This window comes from Peromyscus maniculatus, chromosome 4, assembly GCF_049852395.1.
Source record: "Peromyscus maniculatus bairdii isolate BWxNUB_F1_BW_parent chromosome 4, HU_Pman_BW_mat_3.1, whole genome shotgun sequence".
Classification (NCBI taxonomy): domain Eukaryota; kingdom Metazoa; phylum Chordata; class Mammalia; order Rodentia; family Cricetidae; genus Peromyscus; species Peromyscus maniculatus.
Window position 1 is genome coordinate 141,925,091 of NC_134855.1, and position 15,065 is coordinate 141,940,155.

General features: G+C 54.0%; 1 protein-coding gene across 2 annotated transcripts in view; it reads left to right on the forward strand.

The window, feature by feature from the left end:
- Positions 1–2,375: 2,375 nt before the first annotated feature.
- The window catches only part of Slc13a3 (solute carrier family 13 member 3), a 77,279-nt gene continuing 64,589 nt past the window's right edge, over positions 2,376–15,065 (forward strand). The window contains exon 1 of one of the 2 annotated variants that reach the window (XM_042276809.2): positions 2,376–2,534. In XM_042276809.2, coding sequence (XP_042132743.1) covers positions 2,424–2,534 — 111 coding nt within the window. In that variant the 5' untranslated portion in view covers positions 2,376–2,423. The remainder of the gene's footprint in view (positions 2,535–15,065) is intronic. The other variant, XM_076571149.1, reaches the window with a different exon arrangement.

A 15,065-nucleotide genomic window follows, 5' to 3' on the forward strand; every position in this document is an offset into this window, starting at 1 on the left:
GAAGAATGAGGGGCCCACATCACAGATGGAAGGAAACATTTGGGGGACAATGGGGGTCCCTGTCACAGCTGGAAGGAAGCATTTGAGGGGAGAATGGCTGGGCCCATGTCACAGCTGGAAGGAATCATTTGGGGGGAAAATGGCTGGGTCCATGTCACAGCTGGAAAGAAACATTTGGTGGGAGAATGGCTGGGTCCATGTCACAGATGAAAGAAAGCATTTAGGGGAGAATGGGGCCCACATCACAGCTGGAAGGAAATATTTGGGGAACAATGGAGGGGTCCCTGTCACAGCTGGAAGGAAGCATTTGGGGGAGAATTTCACAGTTGGAGAAGACATGTCTCCACAGGTCAGAGAACCTGGTGAAGTGGACTTCGAAGAAAGAGACACAGAGGAACCCTGGGCCAAACTCAAACTAAGGCCATGACACCGAGAGATCTTCCTCGACAGCCAGAGTTAAGATGGACACCATCAGCAGGGAGACATCAACACAAAGGCCCTCCTCCTTCCTATTTCTCTGTCTTGTGTCTTTTTTATTTTATTACGAGAGAGAGAGAGAGAGAGAGAGAGAGAGAGAGAGAGGTCACCACGTGTGTGTGGAGATCAGAGGACAACTGGCCAGAGTCATTGCTCCCCTTCTACCCTCTGGGTCCCAGGGATCAAGCTCATGTCCCCAGGCTTGGAGTTGCCTTCACCTGCTGAGCCATCTTGTGTATTTTTTTTCTTTCCTTTTCTTTTCTTTCTTTCTTTCTTTCTTTCTTTCTTTCTTTCTTTCTTTCTTTCTTTTTTCTTTCTTTTTTTTTTTTTTTTTTGGTTTTTCGAGACAGGGTTTCTCTGTGCAGTTTTGGTGACTGTCCTGGAACTCATTCTGTAGACCAGGCTGGTCTCAAACTCACAGAGTTTCGCTTGGCTCTGCCTCCCAAGTGCTGAGATTAAAGGTGTGCGCCACCACCATCCAGCTCATCTTATGTATTTTTAATCATTGCATATATGCACAGGTGTGTGTGTGTGTGTGTGTGTGTGTGTGTGTGTGTGTGTGTGTGTGTGAGAGAGAGAGAGAGAGAGAGAGAGAGAGAGAGAGTGCATGTGAGAGTGTGTGCATGAGTGAACCACAGCACATGTGTGGTCAGAAGTCAGCATTGGTGTCCCTTGTCACCTTCTCCCTTGTTTGAGAGAACAGTAAATTAATGTGGCTATACCAAAGTCAGTCGTGTTAATAAGATCTTGGGCTTTCTAAGTCTGAAGTTGAGACAAATCCCGCAGCTCTGCCGTGACTCTTAATGTCTGCAGAATAGCAGCAACATTAGAAATAGATGAGGAAAAGGGGCACATGGATGGATAAGGTTTTCATCTTATGGTAAAAATGACGGTGCCTAGAGACTAAGCTGTGTATATTCAATGCTGTTCTGGACCAAAAAACCAAAAACCACAAAAATGACAGAAAGCAAGAAACTTCCCAACAAGGTTCTCTCCGAAGTCGCTCAGAGCCCAGAAGCCAGGACAAGGTGTCCAGCGACAGTAACCACTGGGGAAGCATGTCACACTCCCAAGGAGGGTGGAGGGCCTGCTCCGTGTAGAGCGCACAGTCAGAGCGCACAGTCAGGCCTCGCGCCTCGTGCCTCGTGCTTTGCATGTGCAAAGCCTCGGGGGAAACAGAAGAGTCCGGAGACCTGACTCTGCACACACAGTGGTCCCCAGATGGTGTGGAGAAGCGCCCCATGAGCTGCTGGCGGGAACGTACAAAGTGCAAAGTCGGAGGAAAGATTTCCCGGTTGGATCATAAGCTGACCCAGCAGCTGCCCTTCTGGGGCTCCAACAGATATCCACACTCCATATGTAACCCGGAGTGTTGGCACACTTCCATAATGCCCACACTCAGAAAGAGGAGGCAGAAGGATGGGAGTTAAAGGTTATCCTCAGCATAGGGAGAGGCCAGCCTGGGCTAAGTGAGAGCCTGTCTCAAAAACACACAACCAAGCAGGCCATGGCAGCTGTCACTGCAAAGGGAAGACTCCCACCCACCGGTGGCGAAGCACTATCTCATCTAAACACCCACCACCCTGCAATTCTGGAAGAGGCTGCAAACCACGGTCACTCGAGTCCATTTGTGGGTCGCGGCAGCGTGGTCTGTCCCAAAGGGTCTGAACTGGGGTGACAGGGCTGAGGCCTTCGGCCTCCCCTGGCCTTTGCCCCGTTTCCCACGTTGAGTCCAGAGTGCCTAGCATGGTGCAGGCTCTGCCGGGGTGGAGTGGGGGGGACGGGCTCCGGGGCCCCTTCCCTGCTCCTTGTCCCGGACTCTCTGCGGCCCAGGAGGCGCGGCCGGGGCGGTTCCGCGTGGCTCCTCCCCCGCCCCTCGGGGCTTTAGGTCCCTTGCCCGCCGCTGAGGGGCAGTCGGGCCGCCCGGTCTCCCGGCGATCGCGCGGATGGCGGCGCTGGCGGCGCTGGCCAAGAAGGTGTGGAGCGCGCGGCGCCTGCTGGTGCTGCTGCTGGTGCCGCTGGCCCTGCTGCCTCTGCTCTTCGCCCTGCCGCCCAAGGTACGGTGGCCCCGGGCCGAGACCCTCCCCTCTTGAGCCTGCCTCCCACTGGGAGCACCGGCTCCGCGGCTCCCTCCTTGCCTCTCCAGCTCTTCCCACTTCTAGAGGAATTCTAGATTTTGAGCTCTCACCGCTGGCTTGGTTCTCCCGGGGCATCTCCCTCCACAGTCTTCTGAAGGACAACTGTGTGACCTGCCGCCAGTCACTTAACCTCTCTGAACTTTGGCTTGCTTACACCTGTCTAAAAAGTGGGGATGTGCTAACGCAACACCGGCGAATATGAAGGAATTAGTGTATGTCGGTGTCTTAGGACCAGTCTGGTGTGTAGTAAGCGCCTAATGCGTGCCAGCTGCTTTTGCTCTGTACCAAGTTACTCAATGATTGGAGACCGACACCTTCCTGAGGACTTCCTAGAGGAGGTGCCACCCGACCTGCGTTACCTCTGAAAAATCCCTTCAGAGGTCCCGCTCAAGCTGGGACAACTAAGGCTTGGAGACAGCAAGGGGCACTCTTAGGGTGACTCTGAGTGAGGACCCGAATGCTGTTTCCAGAGTTCAGTGTGATCTCAGAGGGAAGACTGAGGTGAGCTCAGGGCTCACATCAGTTCCTAGGGGTTCAGGCACCGGTACCCGGAGGGCACGGGGCGGTCACACTAAGTCACCTGTTCCAGAAGGTACTTGGGCTACCTACGTAGTAAATGAACTAGTCAATGTTCCCAAAATAAAGGAAAGCTGAAGGTGTTATTAAAACGTGACACCCCAGAGCAAGCAGCTGAGCCCCAGGAGCAGCCTGCAGAAGGCCTCCAGCATGCCCGGCAAGGAACGGTGACCCCAGGCTGGCTGGGTACAGGGAGTTCTTTGGTGCTCACTTCTCCAGCCCGTCAGACCCTGTTGACATTGAGGAGAGCAAATAAATGACCTCAGAAGGGGTAGGTCACCGTACTCCCTACAGGGCCCTGCGCTAACCGCTGGCCTGCCCCCCCCCCCAGCCTCCTTCTTTCTCCGGCTCTCACTTTCTTTGGCTTTAAAATGGGGTGATCTTCTCTTTGCCTTTGGGGACCAATGTGAGGCTGTTAAAGCTGGTGCAGCTGGCGTGGGAAAGGTGGAAGGTCAAGGCGGGATGCTGGTCTCGGTGCCGGCAGAGGTCTGGACAGAAGCGGCCAACATATAGGAGTTGTATCCCTGAAGGAAACTGTAAACCCGGGAGCAGATCCGCCAGCATGGGTCTGGGAGGAGGTCTCACCAAGAGAAAGGACATTCCCACCCCAGGTTTAACTGAGTGCGGCTGCCACAGCCGCCTGAGCTTGTGTTGGATGGGTGGACAGCAGAGAATATGGTGGACTGGCCAGCCTGGTGAGGGAGTGTCTCAAGCCAGGCTCTTCATCAGCCTCCTATATTGTCCACTCAACCAGGGAGGTGCCTGGGGTTTGCCTTCACACTGGACGTGTAAGGAAGTAAAGGTTCATCAAGGCTGGGTAACCTGCCCAATGTGGCCCGACACAAATTTCAAACTTACCTAAAGCATCATGAGACTATTTTATATTATTTTTTGGATAACTCAATGGTGGGTTCTCAAGTGTTTGTAGATGACATCGTGTGGCAGTATCAGAAGGTCACACATGCCTAGTGGGACTATGCACACTGGATTGGTACCTTAGTTATCCAGGAAGGACCTTGTTGGTGGTGGCTCCCTGATGAGAACTCTTGATGTGGCCCTACCTAGATACCACTGTCTAAGTGACTGACGGGCCAGGGCCTCCTCTTGGGAGGCAGATGGGTCTGCTTGGGTGAGGAGGGTCGGCCCCTGTGCATTCAGAGTGACTTACATAGTTCTCCTCAAGCCCCTGGCTGGTAAGAGCTGGCCTGTTCTACTCTTCTTTGGAAGTGAATCATGATTCCATGGAGGGCCTCTCTTTTTATTGCGAACGCTGGGTTTGTTGCTTGTAGGCGATGTAGACCCGGCCTCCCCAAGGCTGGTGGGTGGGCCAATCTGAAAATGCTAACTGCAGCTCAGAGCATCTGTAGTGTCTGCCCCCTTCCCCTGGTCAGATGGCCTCCTGGAAGTCTCTGAGCCCAAGGCACGCCAAGGCCACCATGCAGGTGGCGTTGGGCAAACATGGCCTGGAAGTGCTTGAGAGTGACAGGTACTGGACAAAGGGAGAAACCCAGAGGCCCGGGCCTCTGACATTTGATGTATTGTGGAATAATGGAGGCTGCCCCAGCTCAGCCCTGGGATTCCACCTCTGTGATTCCTCTAGGTCACATGTCTCTGATCTGCTAGGAGTCACTGGTCCAGATGGAGCTGGCCCACTGTGGGAAGCTGGGGTCGGGAACAGAGAGGCTCCTGACATTATGTCTTATACTGGGGTGCAAGGTCTGAGCAGAGAGGAATGGAGCAAGCCTAGAATTCCCAGCACCTGGGGGATCTTTTTCCATGACCCTGGGGGGGTGGGGGGTGGCGGCTAGTAACTCTGGAAGTCAAGAGCCTGCCATGTTTTCCACCAATCGCCATCTCAGGAGATGGAAGTGTACAGGTAGCCCCGGATAGCTAGTGAGTATGGCTGGGACCATTATAATGTGCTTTCGAATCAACGGCAGCCTGCCAGCTTGCAGGGTAACTTCCTTCCCTCTGGTCCCCACAAGGAGCAAACAGCTGCTCTGGCCCTTGGGCCACTGTGAGCTCTGTGCCAGTGGGTGACCTGAGGATGCTCAGGATGCTCAGTAAGAATGGCTGGAGACATTCCAGGCAGGACAGCGACAGAACACTGCACAGGGGGTGTACTGAGCAAGCTGCGATCCAGGCTAAATTGAGCCTTGGGGCACAGCTGGATGCCCCTGAGACCCTACCTTCTACCTTCATCCCCCATCCCCCCACCCCCACAGTTTTAAATTTCCCCATAGGTGTGTCTCTAGAGAGGCTTGACCTGGGGTGGTGGTCTTCTTAGGGGGTGTAGTTCATCTGCAAGTTCAGAAGTATTTCTTCAGTTTGGCTCCTTCTTAATGCCAGTGGGTGGCCACAGAAGGCTTTTCCTTCGCTGTTTGTGGGATTTGAAATCAGGCCTGGATTCTCATGCCACAGGCCCTCTCAGGTCACTGGCTCCTCTGCACCTCCCTTTCAACATGGTTGCTTATCTTTCGGGCCCCAAGACATAACAGCTATGGAAGCATGGGACTTGGTAACTTTTCAATTCAAGAATGTTAGTGCTCCCATTTTCAGATAAGGAAAACTGAGGCTCTGAGAAGATCAAGGGATAAAAGAATAGAGACTCTGAAATGAAGGAATAGAGGGGGATGCCTCCTGGCTCCAAGGCTGAGTTCCTGAGCCCCGGTTTCCTCTTGATAGTCAAAGGGCTCCCCATCTCAATGGGCTGTGAGCAGAATGCAGGCAAGGCACAGAGGCAATACGGGCTATGTACAAATGTGGCCTTCATTGTCATAACCACGGCAGCACATCGCCCCTTCCCACCTGAGCTGAACTGAACAGCACAGCTCATTCCCTCCCACAGAGGTCTTAAGAAGGGAGTATGATGGCCATCATCATCTTCACAGATGAGGAGATGGCAGGGAAGTTGAGTCACATTCCTGACATCACACAGCTACTGAGCACCCCCCCCACCCCAGTGCCTGTCCCTCATCTCTAGGCCCTGGGCATTAGAAGACAAGGTGACCAGGCTGTGCAAGGCCCTGGTGGGGATTCCTGGGATAACCATAGGAGTCCAGTCCTGTGGGTCAACGCCTTCTGTGTCCAGCCCCTGCTACATTTACAGCATTTCACTGAAGCCCAGAGAGGGCTGGGCATGGGGGGTGAGGCAGACAGCTCAGATTATAAAGCTTTCACCTTGGAATAGTGGGGACCTAAGTTCAATCCCCAGAATGCATGAGAAAATGTGGACATGGCTGTGTGCACTTGTGGTCCCCTACTGTGGGAGGCAGAGACAGGGGGATTCCCTGGGACTCACTGGCCAGTCTGGCAAGCCTAATTGGTGAGCTCCAGGCCACTGAGAGACTGTCTCAAGGAGGTGGCCAGCCTTCCTAAGGATGACACCTAAGGTTGTCCTCTAGCCTCCAGGTGAGCAGACACAGACATGTGTGTACCTGCTTATACATGAGAACACACACACACACACACACACACACACACACACACACACACACACACACACACACAAATGCTGAATTCCAGAAAGCTAGGAACAGGGTCTGACTTTACCTCCTGCTGTAAATACCACCACAGCAGTCAGTGGTCCCTCATGACTGTGATATTTATTCCATCACATTCCTCCTGTTTACTTTTTAGAACACAGTCCCAGACTGCCCCCGCCCCCACCCCTCCGCCACTCCTTTCTAGAAGACTTAACACACCTACTTACAGGGGAGCCTTTGTGAGGGGTCCGTGTATAAAAGCCCAGGATCTCGATGACTGTACAAACAGAGATAATGCACAGGCAGACTCCGGGGCCTGGAGATCCGGGCCATGCGGTGCCTCCCTGAAACCCAGGGCCTGAGAGGGGTCTCTCAGGGTGCCAAGTCATTAGGAGAGGTGGCAGCGTGCACCAGCACTAGGGCCAGGCTTGGTTTCAGAAGACAGGAGAGAAGAAAGAGGTGGGGATAGCCTGTTGGCCTTCAAGCCTCTGTGTCCCATGCAGTCTCTGTGCTGACCTTTTGTACCTCATCTGCCTGCCCCGCTGGGTGGCTTGTGAGAGTACTGGGCCCTGGCTGCTCCCTGTCCTCCCATGAGAGTGCAGGGACCACTCACGTGATGGTCGGTGGCTCTAAAGTTCAGGAAGTCTCTGAACAGTGGTCACCAAAGATGGTGGGGCCCAAAGTCCTCGTGTGTTGGATGGGAAAGGGACTTCACGGAGGTGACCCACTGAAGGGAAGAGCCTTGTCCATTATCTAGGTGAGTCATCGTTATGCGAGTCAGATAGGATGGACCGGGTGGGATTGGAGCTGGAAGGTGACATGATGGCAGACAATAAGGAGTAGAAGGTGGCCTCAGAACTGGCTCTCATCCCAGGGTCTTTGCAGCGCGTTTCCCTCTGTCTGAACCACTGCTTCCTGAGGAGCCTTCGAGGTTGACTCCCTCAGTTCACCCAAGTGGCTCACCTCCTCCAAGGCCTTCACCGCCCCTGCCTCAGGTCCTGTCTGGAAGAGAAAACGAAAGATCTGCGCACCTTGCTCTGTTCTCTGCCCCTCCCCTCACAACCTTTATCATCAGATGTATCTGTGCACCTGCCATCTACAATCCCCCGAGGGAGGCCAACCCCACGAGGGCAGGGTTCCCTGTCCCTGTCCACGGTGTCTTCAGCCCAGCATAGGGCCCGACGTGTAGTAGACACTTGGCAAACACAAGTTGCATAAGAGAACCAGGAATGCTGGTCCCCGGCCAAGCTCTCGTGGTGCACTTCTCACAAATCCTCCGGTGACCCTGGAGAGGAAGGAGCTCCTGAGCTCCCCTGGGTCCTCTCTGCCCGCCCCGTGCAGATCCTGGGGCCTGGCTCTGGGAGTGCCGGCTGGCCGGTGACTGCCGTAGGGTGCTTCCCGGGCTGAGCCAAAGTCTTGTTTGTCCCCCCAGGCCTTTTGCCTTATGTACCAAGGTGCTGGGGTGACAGGGACAAACTGGGAAGCTTTTACCTTGGGTCAGGCTGGCAAGCTGGAAAACATCTGTCCTGTTGATTGTTCCTGGCCTGGATGGAGTAGGGGCAGGGAGGAGGAGGAGGAGGAGGAGGACGAGGACGAGGACGAGGACGAGGACGAGGATGAGGAGGAGGAGGGCAGGACAATGCTGGGAAAGGCAGGGAAGAGGGCCTGTCTGTCCCACACTAGGCTTCAGGGCACCTTGGCCCCAGAGAGTAGGGACTGGCAGAAGCCACACTGGCCGAGCACCTACTCTGAGTTTGGCTGAGAGCCTACTGTGTGCGTGGCACATTGTATTCCACGGATCCGATCCTGTGACACCAGAAAAAGCAGCCCCCAGGGCGCAAGGCAGTAGAGCAAAGCGAACATTAGCAGCAGTCTTGAGTTGCTTTCCCGACCTGCCCTGCACCGGGCTGTCGCCTACCTGCCACCTCTCCCCACGGTGCCAGGATTTTTCAGGGAGCTCCCAGACACAGGGTGACTGTCATGGAAGAAGCAGCTCGTCACACTCATGGGTGCCTAGAAACAGGAGCAGGTCACCATGCCACCAAGGGTACCCAGGAAGCCCAGGGCCTGCAGGAGGCAGAGGGGTACGCGGAGGAAGGGCGTGGGGAGACTCTTTCATGGGAATAAAAGCTGAGGCAGGGCTGCAGGTCTGGCCTGGCCGCGGTGAGGATCTCACTGGGCTCTGGGACACAGGGCTGTCCCCAGGTGGTGTTGGGCCCTGGAGAGATATGTAGGGGTGAACAGCAGCCCGGTGTGTGAGTCCCTCCGAGCAGGCGGCTGGAGTGTGCGCTCTGCAGTGGTTACTTTGTTGTGAGCAATGTTGCAGGCTTCTTCTCTCTGGGAATCCATGCATCTCGGGTGGTACGGCCCCTCCAGGGGTCAGACCACCAGGTGCAGAAACCAGAAAACATGATCAGAACTCTCTCCTGCCCTCACTGCTTTCTTACTATCTGCTAGCCACTTATAAGCCTGCCCAGCTGTGCCACACACCTGCCCAGCTGTGCCTGCCTCAGGACTTGTGTACTCGCTCTGCCCTGGAACTCTCTTGCCCCAGCCTGCTGCAGCTGGATGCCTGTGGTTATTAAGGTCTTAGGCACAAGGACACCGCCTCCAGGAAGTCCTCCTGCATGACCACTTTGAAAGATCTTGGCCCATTCACCCTGCAGAAGCTCTCCAGAGCTACTCCGCTGCTTTGTCTGCACAGAGTCACATACGGGACTGTTGTTTTGTCCGGTGTCCTCTCTCCCTGGGCTGTGGGCAGCATCTGAGCAAAGCCTCATCTGCTACAGTTCCCACCTGTGTCCCTAAGGTCTAGAACTTCGCCTGACACGTGGAGGGCGCTTGTCAACACCAGAGTGGGCAAGCTTGGATTTAAACACAGGACCTGGTTTCAGAGTGTGTACGCCTCTTAAAACCCCTGCCCACATCTGGATTGTGGCACATTTGAACTGAAAACAGCAGTTTCTGCTTCTTCAGCTGGGAGACTGAGGTCAGGGGGCAGGGAAGCAGTCCTGGGTTCCCCAGTGGGGAACCCCAGAGCATCCCAGGAGTCCTCCCAGCTAGGTGGCCAGTCCCCTCCCCTGTGGGCACCCGTAGCTCTGGGCCTCAGCCATAGTCCTCTGAGGCCTGGCCAGCTTTCCGCTTCTCCATACTTCTGCCAGGTGTGTAAACAGGCCTGCGTGGTTCTTGGTGGCGCGGCAGGGGGCTAGATCGAGTGTCCTGACCCAGCCCCACAGGACGGTGCTCTCTGTACTGATGGGCCAAGGGCTCTGTTACCCCCAGACCCTGAAGACACAGTCAGCATGCCAGTGCCACGCGGTTACCCCAGTGCAGGTGCACCAGGGGCTTGGGGAGACACACACGTGGCTATGCAGCCTCCTGTCGGGCTGTTTCCCTCCCCAGATCCCAGCCTCAACTCCCTCCCCTGCAGAGTGGATCAGTGAAACCCACTTGCCGGGAAAAGGGAAATGCCTGGTGACAACAGGTGCCTCGGAAAGGCTGGCTGCTACCGCCTGCAAGACAAGGGAGCCTGCGTCCATGTTTGTGTCTCGGAAACCCACGCCAGGCGTGGCAGCAGCCCAAAGGATGAAGACATAGGAGAAGGGCCCTCCAGGCTAGCATGCCCCTGCCACCCAGCCCAGTGGGGACCCACAGTTTCCCCAGGATACCTTAAGTTGTAGGCTGAACTGAGAGGGGCCTCGGGGTTCAATGTGCCATGCTCTTCTACAGGGAAATGCTGGAACCCATAAGAGGAGGCTGCAGGGAGGGACCTCTCCCCTCCCCCCAGAAGTCCTTTAAGAATCGCAGCTCAAGACTCACATGGCAGCTCACATGGATGTTCAGAACAGCTCCACATGGGAGTGTGTGAAGCAATCGGTATAGAACGATCCAGGCATTTCACTGAGCTGCACTGCAGCTGGTTCATAGCAAATGAAAACTGCTTTGAGATAGCCCCTCACCCCAGTCACAATGGCTTTCATCAAGAAATGTGACAACATGGGAGCTGAAGAGATGCCTCAGGGGTTAAGAGCACTCACTACTATTACAGAAATAAGTGTTACAAATAGTAAAGAAATCTGACAAAATATTGGAGAGGATGGGGAGAGGGAGGAACACTTATTTACTGCTGGTGGGTGTACAAGTTCATAAGACCATCATGGAAACGTGTTTGGAGGTTCCTCAAAACATTTTAAATAGAACTAACATGAGCCATCTATTCTGTTCCTGGGATATACCCACAAAACCCCATGTCCTATCATTTGCATTTTGCTGATTTAGGGATATTGAACACTTTTAAAATTAGGGATTGGCTATTTGTGTTTCTTTCTTTTTGAAAACTGCCTATTCATTTCATTTGCCCACTTGCTGATTGGCAATTTTATTGCCTTGGTAGTTAACTTCTGCAATTCTCTGTAAATTCTGCCATTGGCCCCTGTCCGAGGTAGAGCTGATAAAGACTGCCTGCCGCCCATTCCGCGAACCTCTCTTGCTGACCGTTAACTCTACCAGCTGTTCCCTTCTCTGTACGCTGACGTTTTATTTCCAGAGTTCCAGCTGTTGGTAACTGGGGCTGCCTCCCGGGCTCTAGGAGCTCTGGTCAGGAAGTCCTTGCTTCCTTGAGGAGTATTCCCTTGGCTATTGTCTAGAACTCCGCATCTCAAATTTTAAAGTTAAGGTCTTTAATCCATATCAAACTGATTTTTGGGCAAGGTAAAAGCTAGGAACCAAATTTCCGTCTTCCGCAGGTGGATATTGAGTTCTGTCGGCACTGGTTGAACAAGCTGTCCTTTCTCCAATGTGCCAAAAATTGTCAAAACCTAGGCAGCCATACCTTTTTCAGTTTCTTTCTAGGGCCCCAGTTCTGTTCTGGTCTACCCGTCTGTTCTTACGCGTCACCAGGCTGTCTTGTCGCTATAGCTCTGTGGTATAATTTGAGGTCAGGTGTGGTGATCCTTCCAACTGTTTCTACCCCTTAGGGTTACTTGGCTGTGTGTGCTTCCATGTGAATTTTTATGGGTCCCTCCCCCCCAGATCAGTGAGGTGTGGCATCAGAATTTTGACAGGTATTGCATTAACCCCACACATTAATTCCAGTAGTATAGCCATCTCCCCAGTATTAATCCTGCCAATCCAGAAGCATGGTGGTCTTCCCATCCTTTAGTGCCATCTGTGATTTTTTTTTTTTTTTTTTTTTTGGTGGCTTGACGTTTCATTGTGGAGGCCTTTCTCTTCTTTGGTTTAGTGTATTCATAGGTACTTAATTTGGGGGAAATCTATTTTGAATGGGATAATTTTCCTAGTTTCTTTCTTGGAAAGTACAGAAGAGAATAAGGTAGAGGGGTATGGCCCCACCTCGACGGCATGTAACACAGGGGGCACTTCTCCCTCAGCCTTGCCCACAGCTGTGCCTTGTCACCTCGGTGCCACACGACCTGTGCCAGGCGCTGGTCTATGGATTCCTTCATTAAAGATCCCCCTACAGCCTCCATTCACAGAAGCTCAGCGTGAATGAGGAACTAGGGTCATTGTCTTCCTGGAGAAAGGTGGATGGGAACAATGAGGTCACTGTCTTTCGAGGATGAACCACACTCCAAGCTACACTTTAGCTGTGCATTGGCTCCCTCACTCATCACAGCAACTCTGTTTAGAGATGGGTGAACTGAGGCATGGGGCAAGTTCAGCAACTCCTCTGTCCACAGGTACGGTTGACACAAGAGGAAGCCGTGCTCTGTACCTCGAACCTCAGACCTCCGCAGTGGGTTCGGGTACCCTGTGTGCGGTACTGGGTTAAGTCATTCACAGTCTTTGACTCCTCACGCCGGAAGGTTCTGGTAGGAGAAATGAACAGACGACCCACAGCAGAATAGGTTCTATGAGCACTTCCACTTCCTCCTGGGTGGTTCAGCTTGGAGGGTCAGGAAAGCTGAATGCAGGTTCCTTTTTGCTGAAAGGAGAGACTGAGGCAGGGAGGGCTAGGCTAGAAGCACATTCAAGGTTCATGGTTAAGAAGTATGTCTGGGTCATCCTGTTATACAACACATGGTGGGTCTCTACTATTCTCCCTGGACCTTACCACTCCATGGTTCAAACCCCAGAAGTCATCGGCAGTGGGTAGTGGCTTAGGAACCCACCAGGCCTCTGGGTCTCTCTTGAGTGCCCTGCTCAGTGCATGAGAGGTTTTCCTGGCTGATTCTGGTTCCACACAGGGCAAGAAGGCGTTCCCTCCCACTTCCCCTTACCCCAATTTCCCAGAACCTGCAGTTTTCAGTGAAGAGAGAGACAGAGACAGACAGGCACAGAGACAGAACATGAACATGCAAGGCACATCTGGCTGGTGGAAGGTGGAACAAGGCTTTCTTTTGTTATCTCCTCCGTTTCAAGGAAGGCACCATCTAGCTCCAGAAGACAGAGCCCAGAAAACAGAGGAGGCTTGAGCCTGGAGATGACCAGGGCAAGGAGAGCCAGGATGGCCCCACTCCCCAGCCCTTACCTTCCTATGGCCCTCTGAGACCAGGCAATACTCAATACCTGCTGTGGCCCAGCTTAGCTAACGACAAAGCCAGACTTGTAGGGAGAGCAAAGAACTGACATGTGTGAGACAGGACTGCTTCCCCAGGGCACCTGGCAGGCAATGGGCACCCTGTACCCATCAGATGATATGACTGGCTGAAGCACAGAGAGGCTCAACGTTATGCAGCTGGCTGAAAAACCAGGACTTCAAGCCAACGGCCAAGCCTAAGCTCTCTTCCCCACCTCTGGCTCGACTACCTATGTCCATTCCAGTGTCTTCTGGAGAGCCCCAGACACTTCCAGAGTCCCAGCTTAGCATGTAATTGACCCATCCATCCTTCCCCTGGGTAGCCTCCTTCAACGCCCCCACCCTGTCCAGCACAAATTCCCGTTTCACTGCGCCTCACGGTGCAGCCGAGCAGTGGAGCAGCCATCAAGAGCTGGCCTGAAGCCACACCTCCAGGCAATAGATAAGCAACACTGGTGGGTTGCTGCCCGCTCTGAGCCTCGGCTTGCCCTTCCGCACAATGGGCCCATCTTCCCAGGACTCACACAGTGAGGATAGACTCAAGAGGCACAGGCTGGGGTTGAAACCAGCTCATCTACTTGACTGAGCTGCTGAGGCTGAGACAATCACCCTGAGCATGCTTCTGGCCTAGCCCTCCCTGCCTCAGTCTCCCCTTCCAGCAAGAGGGAACCTATAGATGGCTCTGCCCACCCTCCAAGCTGAGCTGTCCAGGGAGGAAGTGAGGCCCCTAGAACCTTTTCTGCTGAGGCTCTCGTACTGTGGACTGAGCAGGGGCCTGCCTCTCATGAGCCTCTCATGGTGCATCCTGCAGAACCACTTCCGGGTGCGGGGTGGACTCCAGCAGCAGGTGGGATAGTGGCTGGAGCAGGGCTTGTTCTTCCACTTCCTGGCTGTTTGAACGTGGGAAAGCTGCTCAGCTTCTCCATGCTGCAGTTTCCACCTCTGCAAAACAAAGAGACTCTGATAAGCAGCTGGCGGGGATGTGGGGGAGACTGGCTGTTGTATCTAAGAAACCGAAGGATGGAGGCCCATGAGAGGTGCTTGGGCAGCCCTCTGCAGTATGAGGGCTAGCACAGACATTTGCATCACAGTGAGCCTGTGGCTGGTGGCTTTGATGGGACATGGGGCTCATCCCTGTACCCTTCTGGCCTCCCCACTTCTTACAGCCCTCCTTTCTTCCTCTCTAAGCTGGAATAGGCTGATCTGCCCTGGGCTGCCTGGAAGGTCAAAGGAGAGAGTACCCATGTGGAGGAAAACCTCAGTGGCCACTCTCTTGTCCTTCGTATCTTTGGCTCAAAGCCCAGAGCCCTGGGTTGGGAGGGGCTGTGAGTAATAGAGGCTCCTCGTCAAAGGGGGGCTGGAGAGTCCCAGGGCCGGGCCTGGGAGCGCATGACCAGGTTCCTGGGTAGGTCACTGAGTGGGGCAAGTGGCGCCATGCCAGGAAGCCATGGACACAAGACCCATGAAGCATCTGGGCTGGGCTAAGAGCGCCCCACTTTGAGCAGAAGCCAGGCACACCCTCACCAACCTCAGTCTCCTCACCACACTTGCCTCTGCACAGATGCAAGGCACGATGGAGGCGTCCGTTATGCTCAGCCTTGCACCCAGTACCAGCACACAGGTACCTCAAATACATGTTCTGAATGCAAAGTCAACATTCTTTTGTTTTGTTTTTGAAACAGGGTCTCAAATAGCCCAGGCTAGCCTCAAACTCCCCATGTAGCTGAGGATGACTTTGAATGTCTAGCCTTTCTGCCTCCAAATCTTTGGGACTCTGGTCACAGACTGGAACAGTCTAGGTGGGCTTTGAAGCTTATCCCACACCCAAGCCAGAGAAGGTGGACCTCCTGA